Source organism: Furipterus horrens, unplaced genomic scaffold (assembly GCF_987537825.1).
Source record: "Furipterus horrens unplaced genomic scaffold, mFurHor1.1.pri manual_scaffold_9, whole genome shotgun sequence".
Lineage (NCBI taxonomy): Eukaryota > Metazoa > Chordata > Mammalia > Chiroptera > Furipteridae > Furipterus > Furipterus horrens.
In genome coordinates this window covers 20,769,446-20,783,890 of record NW_028327179.1, presented here as the reverse complement: position 1 = coordinate 20,783,890, position 14,445 = coordinate 20,769,446, and the positions used below count along the sequence as shown (strand labels likewise).

The 14,445-nt window shown below is 36.8% G+C and overlaps 1 protein-coding gene across 2 annotated transcripts in view; it reads right to left on the bottom strand.

Moving 5' to 3' along the window:
• AGMO (alkylglycerol monooxygenase) overlaps positions 1–14,445 on the bottom strand; it is a 299,845-nt gene that overhangs the window by 283,934 nt on the left and 1,466 nt on the right. For both annotated transcript variants that reach the window (XM_090287822.1, XM_090287821.1), the window contains exons 2-3: positions 14,125–14,255; positions 3,564–3,715 (exon numbers count right to left, since the gene is read on the bottom strand). In XM_090287822.1, the coding sequence (XP_090143948.1) occupies positions 3,564–3,715; positions 14,125–14,255 (283 nt within the window). The remainder of the gene's footprint in view (positions 1–3,563; positions 3,716–14,124; positions 14,256–14,445) is intronic.

Below are 14,445 nucleotides of genomic sequence, written 5' to 3'. Positions count from 1 at the left end.
TCTTGGCTCTTTTTCCTAAATGCGGTTGCCTATTATAACATTCTACTTTAAACTATTTACAATTATTTACTATCTTAATGTTTTATTGAGGCATAGATAAATTATGTAAACTTTAAGTGTACAACTTAATCGTCGTCGGCAGCCGTCCGTCTCGAGAGACGATGGTGTAGCTTCTTAAGAGTCTATCTGCAGCACCGAGAATGGCTGTGCAGTCCGACTCGGGAGTGACACGGTATCTGTCTCCTCCCGTGTTGAATCGACATCTTGCGATGACGCTGGAGTGTCCTCTCCAGTGAAGCTGAAGCTACAGAGCCTGGGCAGGGTGATATGGAGGGTCTGCTGTTGCCCATGCAGCAGACCCCCCCCCTCTCTTCGCAGCTGAAGGATCCAAGGGAAAGACGGAGTCAATACAGCTTGGCTTCAGGTGCGCCGCAGGAGTTGCCGGTGTTGACTACAACGTCAAACCGCCTTAGGGACTCCGGCTCCGGATTTTCTGTCGGGGTTTACTCCCTTAGCCTTTCCCCTGAAGAGGTATGCCACAAGGCAGCGGAGGTTTTTTGGAGTCAGAGTTTTCCTTCTCTGATGTGCCCTGACTGGAAGATCGAACCAGCGACACTTAGCTCGCAGGCCGACGCTCAATCCACTGAGCCAAACCAGCCAGGGCACCACAACTTAATAAATGTTTAAAAATATATACACTCATGTAACTATCACCTAAGACAAGATAAAGTCTATTATCAGCATCTTGGAAGGCTCCTTCTGTCTTTTGCAAGGTGGTAATCATTTATATTTTAAATACTCCCTTAAAAAAATATTTACTCATTATCTTACATGTTTAATATAAGTAATAGAAAGTTGAAAGAAAAGTAGTAGAAACTAAGCATGCAAGAAGCTACTTTAATTAAAGATGTTTAATTTTATCATTCTACATTTCTTCCTAAAGTTGTCAAAGTACTCTATGGAAATTCTTGTTCTATTCTTCTTTTTGTGTAAGTTGATAATAATTAGCAATTTCTTTCTCATTATTTCAAAGAAAAGAGAATAAAATATAAGTAATATACGCAGCCTCAAATATCCCTCTGTTCCTTTGCATAGAAATAGAGATGCAATTCAAGTTTTTGAGAACAAATTCTTTCCCACTAATACCAAACTATTCTCTTAATGTGAAAAAATTCTCCATGTACATAAATCAAATAAGTAACAACAATACAAATAACTAGCAATAATTTGGGTTACTAAAGAAATAACTTAAAGTACATGTAAAAACAATATTTCAAGTATATATTATTTCTTCAAACCTCATAGCATTTAACATATTTTTAAAAGATATAATGTATTGTTATATCATTTTATTCCAAGTAGTGAAAGAAAAGGAACACATTAAATAGGAGAAGCAGAGTTATTTTTTATACAATATTTTAAGACATTTGGGTTTTTGAACTGCTCTAACTTTTCAGTTGAATATATTTAACCAATTAACCAGTATGAACTCAGTAATCCAAGAGGCTCAAGAAATTTGATTTTATAAGTTTTTCTTATCCCCGTGTATTATAAGATCTGTAAAAAGCTACTTTAATATTTTATATTATCATATAGAATTTAAAAATTGTCATTGTGAAGTTGGACATATTCAACTAAATAATTTTTTTCCTACTAGCTTTCCATCATAAGTCAAAAGTCTTTGAACTTATGATTAGGCTTCATAGCCTGAAGGTGGTGAGTGTTTTTCCAGAAGGTTTCAGATTTTTTTTTTTTTTTTTTAATGCCTGCCTCCACTGGACTCATTTCAATTTTTTATAATGGGAAGCATACTTTAAACAGCCTTGATTTCATGTTTTTCATATATTATTATACTTTATTGCTCTTCCCTGAGAGCACTTAAAATCAACTTATTTTTTTAAGTTTTAGATTTGGTAATATTTTGTTGGTTCTTTGTTTCCTGTTATAATGGGCTTTCAAAAATTAAGCGAATTTGCAGATTTCCCAAACAAACACATCCATGCAGGACAGGGTGATATTAGAAGGTTCCTGAAATTAAGTAATACAATGTAAATGCTTTCTGCATTACCCATTTGCTGAACAGAAAGTAGAGAAGATTGCCAATGAGTTCATTTTAGGGAGAAAATTACTATTCTAAAATAAAATGCAAAATTTACTACAAAAACCATATTTTAGTTTTAATCACGGCCAGTTTGGGAGTATCCTCTTGCATTTAAATATAAGGAAATGATGTCAGAAGCCTATGGTCACTTCCAAGTATTTAAATGAATTAACACTCTATAGTTTCATGAAATATATATGTTTAAAGTTTTTAGCAAAAGTAATGCTGTATTTACTTTTTTATTTTTTTAACTTTATTTCTATTGTTGACACTATTACAGATGTCCTCATCCCTCCCCCGCCCCTTGTCTTCCTCCACTCAGCACTTGCCCGCCTTTTCTCAGGCCATCATCACACTGCTGAGTGTGTCTATGGGTTATGCATATACGTTCTCTGGCTGATCCCTTCACCTTTAACCACTTTAAGCAAACGTCTATGGTCGCTGGTCCTATTTCCTTTATCCTTGCTTAGTAAGGTATTTGGTCACACGTACTCCTACGCACACGACTCAGTTATTCACCCGGATCTCAGGTCTCTTCTTTCTCTCTCCCACCTACTTTTTATTATTATTACAGATTTCTTCTTCCTTCCTTCCTCCCCACCCACTCAACCCAACCACCCACTGAAATCCTGAGTTCTGCTCTTCAATGGTTTTTCAAAATCGGCACTTTCCCCCACTTCTCTTCATAAATACTTTTGCACGCCTTATTCTTCCTTGGAGACCACTTGCTCACCTCAGCTCTGCAATCATTTTCCACCCTCTACTTATCCCTACAGAGGCCTAACCATTTCCTGCCCTTCCCCTTCCCTTTCCATAGTGAAATATTTCTTTGGAGAGGGCATCTAAGAATCCCGAAAGGTAAATTTTGAGAACCAGTGTATTGATAGGGTTTTGAATTAGGTGAGTAATTTTGCAAAGCTATGGAATACTGAGGTGCACTATGGTTAATGCCTAGCTGATTGCATTTTCATTTGTAATGAGGAGGCACTGCCAAGAGCTTCCACCAGGCTTACATATAACAGCACTCGTTACCTAGGATTCCAGGCCAGTACAGAGCTCTTTGGAATAACCCTGGATGTTTGAGATGTGAAGTTTGATACTGTGTGCAAGAGTCTGTAGACTCCAGCAAGCATATCATAATATAAAATAAAAAATAAAAAAGGTAAGGCAATATATAAAAAGTAATGTTATAGTCATCAATTTCTGAAGTTTTTTTTAAAATAATAAATTATAGAAGAGAAAAGTGTGAAAAAAGCGCCTCTAATAATTTCACATTTAAGAGTGGCTTCAGATTGTTTCCATTGAATTTGCAAAGTGAAATTTCATTGTTAATCTTTATATGCTGTAAAATAAACTATGTTACCCATTCACTCATTAGCTCAGTAAATATTTACTAAACACCAACCACGTGCCAGACATAGTTCAACATACATTATCAATAAAGCCATGATTTGCAACTTACCATGGGCCATGCGATGAAACCAATAGTAGCCAAAGTCAACTCCTAAGAAGGTTAAGTACCAAGTCCATGGAGAATCCCAAGGCAAGCTGATGAGCCTGTAGTTCTCCCAGACATAAATGTAACTGGTCAATTCAATGCTTCTGGAAAACAAACTGGAAAAATAAAATTCACAAGCAATGATGACACTACAGTTTAGAAGTAAAATTATGCTAAAACAGTTTAGGTAATATCTTAAAATTAACATATTCACATGTAAAAATAACATCTTTCCCCTTCTTGGTTGCTTCCTATTACTCACTGCATCATGCCTTTTAAGAGGCTCAGTTTTCTTCGTATCAACATGACTCACATGACGTTTCCTTTTGTTTCACAGTGACCGTGGATGGCACTTGTTTACACTCTCAACTTCATGAAACTTAGGAAGCTATTCCTGTTGCATGTTTCTAAAAGTGTTTTTCATGGAACCCATAAATATAAATATTACAAAACGCTGATTTACTTTCTGTACTTGTCAGTTCTAAATCTTAATGAACACAACAAGGGTGATTTTTAAAGAGAGTCTAAAAGGTAAAAATTGCAAACAGCAGTTTAAAAAAAGGACTGCAAGTTGCCTACTGCCTTAAAATATGTTACTCCTGTAACATTTGCCCTTAGATTAAAGTGGCTTCTAGCCAACTATGCTCTCTTCCTCTCTACTCCCACCTTCCGCTCTTTCATACACACACACTTTATACTTTTAATCATTTTTAGATGTTATTCTTAATATTGCAAATTGGGTACTCATAGCATTTCAATATGTCTTACAGCTTTCAAGGTATAAGGTAACGATATTCCCCTATAAATAAAGTATATGAACCTAGTTAAAATAAACTATTGTTTTTAAAACCCAGAGATCAGAATATGTCTTGCAACCTATTGTGCCAAGCTATAAATGGTGAATTCCTATTTTAAGAACTTTCAAAAAGTATACGAAATATACTTTAACTTTATATAGTGTGGTAATTTTCTCCTTAAAATTTCTGTGATCAAATTTAAGATCAGACTGAAGATAATTATTCCTTTTATCACTCATAAATTTAATTGAACTTTTTCCTTTTATATTTATCATTAATAAGTAAAATGAATTGATAATTCTACCTAATATTTATTTATAACCACAAAAAAATGAGGAAATTCTTAAATATTCTAATTTTAAATAGAAGTTGAAGAACCAGCTTAAATTAGCATATTGTCAAAATTCAGAATTTTAATAGTATTTCCCTTTACATGGTCAGTTTCTGTGGCAACCGAACCTTTAATTTCAATGTACTTTTGATTTAACTGTGATATGAATGATTATGATTTAATACCTTTAAAATTGTCCCATATTTTGAATGCTTCTATTATTTAATCTGTAAAATAAAACAGTAGGCTACTTTACAACAACATGAATATAAATAATTAATAGAAATGCCAAGTAATTATACATTTGAAAAGGACTGCATATAATTCGATCTTTAAACCCAATTTTCAATTCGAGATTATTTTTGGCCCATATAATGACCCTCATATCCAGAGGGCAAGAAGAGACCTAAGAAAGAGACAGACCATTTCAGATTGCTAGGTGGCAAGTTCAACAAACAAGAAAACTTACATACGAAGCTTGTCTGGGGCAACTGCAAGATGAGTAAATCTCCGCACCAGCCTGCCAGAATCTTAAAAGTTTAGGCAGGCGTAGCTCAAAGAATTGAGGATTTCGTCCCAGACCACCGCAATAAAGCGAGACATAGCCTTTGTGCTGATGGAGGGTCTTGCCTTCAATTTTTAAAAATACGTTACATGTGTGAAGTGCAATAAAGTGAATTGCAGAAAAATAAGGTATGTCTGTGTAGAGGCCTTAACTAGGTTCAGTCACGTATTTAATCCAGATGGTCTCAGCAACACCTAACCCTCTCAAGGCTATGTCCTGAAACAGCTGCAGGTCTGGGAATAGGACTCAGAATGTATATTCCAAGGATAGGAGGTGGGTAAGAAGCCTCCAATTGCCCAGGTCTAGTTCATGGGCCAACCAGCATTCCTTTCAATGACCTGCAATAGTTAATCATGTGTCTGGAAAGAGCATTTTCATCCCTGAGTGTGAGTCCTTGACCCAAAGGAACTGCCTGCCCAGAGCTCCTGTCACAACTCGGGTCATGTTCTGGATACTCCGCAATCCCTGTCAAAGTGGTCTAAGCCTGCTTGTGGGGCCTTTGTGGGCCTTGTTTCTGGTCTTCCAAGTTGTCAACATTTGTTCTACAAATTTTATTTTAAAGCACATTAGCTTGGTTGGTAATTTTTTTTTTATTTAGACTAGGGCTTCTCAAGTGTCATTATTGACACTTGAACAATATAATTCTTTTATGTAAGAGTCTATTCTGCAGAAATCAATAATAAAATCTTAAAATTGTTTCCTATTACCCATTATTAGAGGGTTAACCATACTTTTAGGTAAACGTGATAATATCAGTTTTATATGGTCAAGCCCAATAATTTCTCAAAAACAAAGATTCTGAACCTTGACACTGTGGTGAGCAGGACCAATAAAATGGCATTGGTTCCTTTAAGACAGCATAAAAGATATAAAACAAAGTGGAGTCACTCATGTCAACCAAAAATGGCTCTCAGTCAGCCATGACACTTTGGTTCAAGAGGGAAACTGCCTAAGTCGGAGCAGACACCACATCTGGCAAGGAGACACACCTAAGATATCTGTACATGTGATCAGAATAGCCAGGCCTGCAGAGCAGGACCACCCATAGATAGGCTCATGGGGGAATTCCACTCTTGCCAGCAGCGGTGTCAAGCAAAACAGCCATGTACCACCCATTGGCTCCTGGGAAAATTCCCTACTTGACATCAGGAGTGCCAAGACATTTATCAAAAGACCCAGAAGGGTGGAGTACACCACTTTCAGGGTATAACTGAGGCAGACTCCAGACCACTGCTGAGACAGCTGAGCTCCAAACACCAGAGTGCTGCTCCACGCCACGCTGATCTCCCTTGGGATTGGCCACCTGAGGCTCTGCCCTGCTGGGCTGAGGACTTCACCTGCCCTGCTGCCCACCTGGCTTCAGAGATCCCTCCTTGCAAGATGCTGACAACTCCCTGGCCCACCATGCTATCTCCGGGACCTGCAGACTGAGACTATGGGGCTCGGGTTCATTATCCCCCATTGATTGCTCTGTGTGTGTTATATTTCTCTTAGATTGTCAGAGTGTGAGTAGGATATTAAAGCATTTGATGTTCTACTTTGAGTGGACCTGCATCAATAAAAGCTGAGTGAATAGCATAGTCACTGTGTGTGACTCTTGTCTATTCCTTGGTGCCAGGCTGCTCAGCAGGCAGCTGGCCAAGAAGTTGCCCAGTTGACTTATAGGAAAAACTATATCACGAACATATGCTCGTGGCAGACACTATTGCCCTTTGGACCAGATCATTCTTTGTCATGAAGGCCTGTCCTGTGAATTGTAGAAGATTTGGCAGCATCCCTTACCTCTGTTTACTAGATACCAGTAGCACAACCCTCTATCCAAGTGTGACAAAAAAATGTCCAGATGCCACCTGGGGGACAAAACCTGCCCCAACTGACAACCTTAAAGAAGACTGACCCAGAAAGAAAAATTCAAACAGAAAATGCAACAGAAAATTGAAATAATCTACAGCATTTTGTGTAAGCTTTAGTACACCTTGCCAAAACTGATCCATTCATGGATTCAGTCAATTATTCAATAAATTCATATTAAGAGACAACTAGATAAGTCAGGAAGGACACGTAGGTGAACAGAGCAAACATAGTCACCAGCCTCATCAAGGTCTCATCAGTTCAGAATCTTTTTTTTTTTAAGTTGTTATCTTTCTTGCCAGTTCAGGTGACAACTGAAATAGATTTTAAGACACCAAGACTTCTATAAGAGAAAGAGGGTCCCTGGAAAACTCCCATTTTTATAAAACAAAGAGACCCTGCCTGCACTTCTACTTTATTTCTTGTACAGGTGCCAGATCTTGAGCAGACACCCAATTTATTACTTTGTCAACTTACTTATTAGGGTTGACACAAATCGAGCTGAAATATGCCTGACGTACTACAGTCAAGGCTTTTTCTTTTTTCACACTTTAGCACGAAGCCAAACTTTCCTCAAGGCGAAGGGAAGAGGGGAGAAGCTGTGGGAGTTAAACTCCCTGCTTTCTATCAGCAAGATGAATACGATCTTCTTCCATCCACAATGGGACAAAACAGCCACGGCTGCCCACAACTAAAACCAAAGGGATACAGCTGGGAAATGATTATCAAGCTCTGGAAAAGCCTTGATTGCAGGAAATAGCACCTACATTTTCAAAAATGTTCCCACCAGACCTTGAATCATAAACCAAAGCGCCTTCCTTTCTCTTTTACAAATTCCTTCGTCTTCTCCCAGCCCCAGCCCCAAGTCCATGACTCTGCACTGTGGAATTCAAACCGCAATTCTGTAAACCCCATCCTGTGGGAAGTGACATATGTAATATGTATGTATACGGTGAGCCTACTGTATCACGTGGAGATGGAACATTGGGTAGTACAGCGGCTTTGAATAACCAAATACTAGCTCCCTTTTACTCATTAAGTTTGAAAGCAAGACCAAGAAAAAAAAAAAGTACATATAAGGAGACATTAGAAGCCTCAAATCAACAACTTGTATATGTAGAGACTCTCCCTCTCTTTGTAAATTTCCCCCAAATAGCTATTTTCCCTTGGGTTTGAGGTCTGTCTTCTGCAAAACAAAATATAGCTAATTCTTTATGTGTTTATATACCATTTTCTCTCAACACTAGAAATTTTTCAATATTTAATTACTATAAAATTTGGTGAGGCACTATATTGCTGTTGTGGTATGAGCCTGGATTTTTAAAAAGATATCATTAATTTATAATGTTTAGATTTTTAAATAATTAATAAGTTGAATAAATATTTGAAGACTGAGATTACTAACTAAAGCTAATTGGTTATAACAGTCATCTCTGTTTCAATGTAAAATACAAAGGTAATATTGGATGTGGCAGTCACCCTTTCAGATATGAGACCATTAGGCTGAATGGACCACAAAATTATCTAGACCTCAAATACTTTCATGCTTTAATCACTAATCAAACCAATGAAATTTGATGTAATGCTCTCATTACACACTGTTAAAACTTCAAAACAACTTCCAGCAGTGTGAATTATGTACCCAGTACTCACAGGCATCTGCCAGTTTATACTGTTTCACAACTGTCCTTAGAGCTGGGTGCACCCTCTGATTTGGCCAGATTATGCAACGTAGAAGAAAGTAAATTAGACGTTTTTATTTCTAATAATCTTGTTTCCTAAATCAGAGAATCAATCAATATTGAGATGAGATTATTCTAAATGTCCTTGCAGGCTTCAGAAAATAATAAATAAATAAATAAATAAATAAATTTGTATTATATAGGTATTGGTTTTTCTGATAAATTTTGTTATTTATTCATTTCAAAATCCCCTAAGCCTCGCCCAGGAACTTGCTCTGTTTATCTGTACAGCTACTGCCACTTTTGCTCCATCTAGTGGAATATTAATTTTTGCTCAGTAATAACAAAATACATAATCCAACCTCTAACTTCTGCAGACAGATAAAATTTGTACTATTACTACCATGAAATGATATTATGCTTATAAAACGGTTGTTTTATTTTATTTAATTTTACTGCATCCACAAAATTGTAGACTTTTATATACACAATGTTGTAGATTTGGAAGTAAATTTGCTGCATTTTTCACTGTAAAAGAAGTAGATTACTTCAAATAATTCAGTTGCTCTATTGAACAAGCACACAAATCCACACTAATAAACACAAGGAAGTTGCATTAGTTAGGGAAGGTTATACTAACAGCTATCTCTGAAGTTACAAACAAAGTCTATTAATAAGGTTTCTAGGGTAAAAGTTTAGAGAAAACGAGGCATTCTCCCTAGCAAATATAATTAACAAACCAGCAAGTTTTTAAATTGTATTTTCTTTGCAGGGGATGTTCTGTTAATAATTTTCTGGGTTAATAAATGCATTACTATTATTATTAAATATTTTTATTAACATTACCCAACTGCATTTATCTCTTATTTTGGACAAAGAATAACTGTCAATGAAAGTCATCATCCAAAATGACAGACATTCATTTGTTACAAGTCTGACGTTGCGAAAAGCAGTATTGTCTCTGACCCTAAAGTCTAGGATAAAAACCCAGTATACAATTTTTCTTTATTCTTCAGTCCCACCCTGAGGAGTCCTAAGTACTTCAAAGAAGTTTAATTTCCTCCTCTTTAAATTTTTAGTTTTTTGAAATATTCTTCTCAGGGATGGAAAATTCCATGGCAGTCATGGCTGGTAAAACTGTGCACATGTACGGCTGAGCATTGCGGAGCTAACTCCGCAGTGAAATTTGGCAGTGACCCATTCGTATTAAAAGTGGAGTGTCCCCTACTTATGTGAAAATTTACCTACTTAAATTATCCCTCCAACCTTTTGCAATTTGATTTATAATCTGCTGTTTCAACAGAATAAATGAACCCATTAAAAACAAACATACTGTAGATATTTATATCGGGAATAAAATTTCTCTGGGGAGGATGCAATTTATGGAAGCAGAAACATTGGAAGGAAGTAACAAATTGAGGTCCCGGTTTTCTAATGAAGGATTGGAAATTGAGTTCTGCTTAAGCAAGCAGGAAAAAAAAAGAGATGTAATTATTTTTCACTCGTTAGCCATTTAAGTCAGTAGCAAGATATTTCACAAATTTTAGATTAAAAAAATAGATTTAGTAAAATTTTGCTAAGTTTAATTTTTTATAGCCACTTATGCAAGTGATTGATAGAAAGGCAGGCTATCTGCATGCGATACACTATATTTAACTATGCGAGGTAAAACTACTCGGTCTGTAACTTCAATACTAGGTTCTGACTAGAAGGGTTGCCTACTGGATTCCAGAAGAACAAAACAGATGCAGGCCTGCCCAGAATCTGGTTCTTAGGACAGATGGACTTTTATTACACAGGATGGTCTGGTCGACAGGCTTGTAAACAAGATATAATCTTGTCTATGATTAATATTTTTCCCTTACATAAAGATTTGAAAGCAACAGCATGTAGTTTTCTCTGTCAATGTGGTACGTATGCTACTAATCTTCAGGAAATTTCAAATTTTATGTAACAATAAAATTGAGATCCTCAAATAAACATTGTTTTTCCTCAAAGTCTGCCTACAGCATTTCCATTACATGAAGGGCAAAGTGGAAAAATATGTTCCTGGTTTCACTTTGATTCCCACAACTTCTTTTGTCAGAGGCCACATGCCTATTTGGAATGATTATCCAAAGTGTAATTCCTCTCAAACGAATTAACAAATGGTATACCGCCCTTTTTCTTGCGATCGTGTATTTTCAGGATGCGGCAAGCCACCGTTGCTCGTGTGGAAAATGAAATTAGTCCCTCGGAGAGGATACGATCAGTGCCGTGTTAATCTAACCTTCAGCTGTTAATGATTTGCACAAGGGTTCCCCTCGATGTTGTGGCTTCAACTGAAATATTGTTTTAAGAGTTTCTGTTAAATCTCCCTTTTTGCCTTTTGCCGAGGGATGGAGTAGAGTGCTTTCTGACGATCAGCTTTCCTTCTCTGTTTACATCTGTTATTTTTAAACAGCAACAAAATAAACAAAAAATATTTAAAATTTCATTTTCAGATAATTTGCTTTGCTGAGATCTTTTAGATAAATGGCTATAGAGGTAAAATGAATCGCAAAACATAATTTATCCACACTTAATCATTTAGAATTGTTTCACACCTACCGGAACAAAAAAAGAGGCCATTTGCTGTTCTCATTCAAAATACAACCATAGAAAAATATGCTCCAAATTCAAGTTCACAACCTTTTACCTTTCTTTCAAAGGGCACCAGAGTTAACAGCTTGTGTTAGCTTAAGGAGTGTTATGAATAGTGGAATGTGAAGGGAAAGAATTGCATATTTCTCTCTCCTTTTTCCTACCTTTCTGCTGCTTTGGGGGTTTGTTTTAAGCAAAACTATATTTCTGATTCTTGCATAACCTGTTTTAACCCTGTACCATTTTAAATTCACACTGCCAGGCAGAATTATAGTACTGAAGATGCAGTTTATACTTCCAGTAGTTACAGCGTTATGATAAGAGAACAATCAAACTTCACTTTAAAGTCAAACTTGAAAGAGTAAAAGAAATTCTGAAGCATTCATTCAACTTGATGTCCCCTGGAGTGTTTAATAAATTCATTTCAACTCGACAGAATATGCAATCCATATTTGCACCTGCAGGGCACTTCTGAGTTATCAAGTCATTTTTACAGTTCATCAGTTGCCTGATTTCCATAAATCTATGTACTTAAGTTTCTCAGAATGAACTACAGCAACCAAGTGGGTAATTTTCAATGACCAAATCTACATATCCTTTTATATGTTAGATATTTTTATTGTCCAATTCCATTCAGGGACACATGAAATAGAAGATATTATGTAAATTGTAAATTCTTATTTAGTATATTCCAGGAATTAACTGCAAATAACTTGAGATATAGCCCTTGATTCTGACAACAGTGTGCAACCATACAAGTAATTTTTCAGAGAGTAATTACAATTATTGGTATTACTATTATTTTATATCTATTAGACTAGCTTTTTCATAGTGCCATTTATGAAAGAAATTTTACTTTTAGGTGTACTTGCTATCTAAACAATTTTATACAATTGCATGAAATTACTTCACCCTTTCTCTGCTATCCTTAATTTTTCATTTTATTTTCTTTTTTAAAAAATCCACCTTGGTTCCCCACTGGGCGGTTCATAGAAACATTCCTAAGTAATGAGCACTGGTCAGAAGTAAGCTCTGAAAACAGTAAAAGCAGCAATGGGCGGGAAGCAGGAATGAGAACACTCATCAACAACACAAAGCCCAGCAAGCACTTCTAAAAGAGTCTTCCCCTCACCCTCTGCCTCTTTGGTAAATCCTCATGGGTTTCTCCTCCACTCACATTATAATTATTCTTTCTAAAAAGCAGTAGATATGGGGGTCTAGAATGAGTCACCCCAAGTGTGCCTCTGTGGTATGCAGATTGTTTTAAACTAAAGGCTAGTTTAGCTGCAAACTCAAGAGAAACTCCCCCCCCCCCCCCATAGCCCCTTAGCTACCTAGAAGAAGTTGAATTAGATGCCTTGCTCAGGACAGATTGTCAGATAACTTTTTTTGACCTATCTGTAGAGCAGGATAAACTTGTTTACTAAGCTATGCTTTTCTTATCATCCTCCAATGACCTTTTGAAGCCCCAAGGCACCTCCCCGCATCTAGTTCAGAGTGTCCTATATTCCCATGTTCCCTTTCTGTCTCTGAACCTCTCCTGCACTGGGTCTCTGACTCTCTCGTGTATGCAGTGTTACCATACATATGTAAGTATCAAATTTGTTTTTTTCTCTTGCTAATTTGTCTCCTGTTTACATGATTACTAGACCAACTAGAAGAATATTGAGGATAAAGGGAAGTATGTTTCTCCCCACATAGGTCATTTACTGTTTACTGTTGTTTGGTCTCCTCGTTATCCAGTTTTGTGATTAACATAACACTATGAGAATATTAATTTTTTTTTAAAAAGAAGAAAACAATTACCATGTACCAACATATTTCCACACATAGGAGTTAATACTGTGAAGAAAGAAGAACACCTTTATCTCAAGTTACATGCAAGCTAGCAGGAAGGGCTGTGAGGAAAACAGGTGAGAGTATCATGAGACAATTCTACATCCAGGGTAAGCAGCAGATTCCACGGGACCGTATGAAGTGGGCTCTAACATAGGGTTGGAATGCGAATACAATTTGCTGAAGTGTATGGTTCTTCAAGAGAAGTCTATGCCTAGACTTAAGAAATAAATCAGAGTTTGCTACGTTGGTGGCTTTCCAAGTAGAGAGAAACACGGCCTCTGGGCAATGGAAAGAAACAGTATATGGATGGAACAAATATTGCAGAAGGGGGAATAGCAATAAAGGGACCAGAAGCAAAGGCTCCCGCAGTTCAGGAAGGGAGTTCTGCATTATCCTCAGGCAATATGAACCTGTAAAGAGTTTCCACCAGATTCACATTATGGAAATATTTGGCTGCAAATGAGGTAGGCCTATGGACAGGGACTCCACTTAGGATTTTTGACTAGGGAGTGTCTACACACCAGATAGCTATTGTCTGTGAATTTTCCTGAAGCAAAACTATGTTTCCAATAGATAACTAGACCATAACTTAGGGTTGGGACTAAGGTAAGGCAAATGAAGCACACTCTTCAGACACAAAATTTAAGGGGTCACCAATGAACTCAGGAAACAAGATAAATAATAGTTAGAATGATATTTTTTAATGAATGGGAAGAAAAATCAAATTTTAAAATAATGATAGTAACTGAATTCTTTGGAGATGTATGTGAAAATAAATTTATTTTCCATCATATTTAAGAATTTCAGTCAATTCCCTCAGCGTTACTAACCAACTCACCTTGGAAGCCGAGACAGAACACCAGCTGATATCGATGTTAACGCATCATCCAAACGGCCTGGTGGCATCCCTTTGCGAATCCAGCTGACAACTAGTTCAAGCAGCATCAACGAAATGAAAAATGGAGTTGCCTGGAAAGGAAATTGCAGAAAAGAAATGTTATTTTGCTCGGTATGAAATTCTCGCACACTTCCTAATGAATCATCCCAGAAGTGGGAGGTCCAGAGGGACATCTCATAGAAAGAGAAGGTGGACACCTTTCCTAGAGGAGCATTTTCTCCTAACAAATAAATTTGATTATTTCAGACCTATACTAAGCAG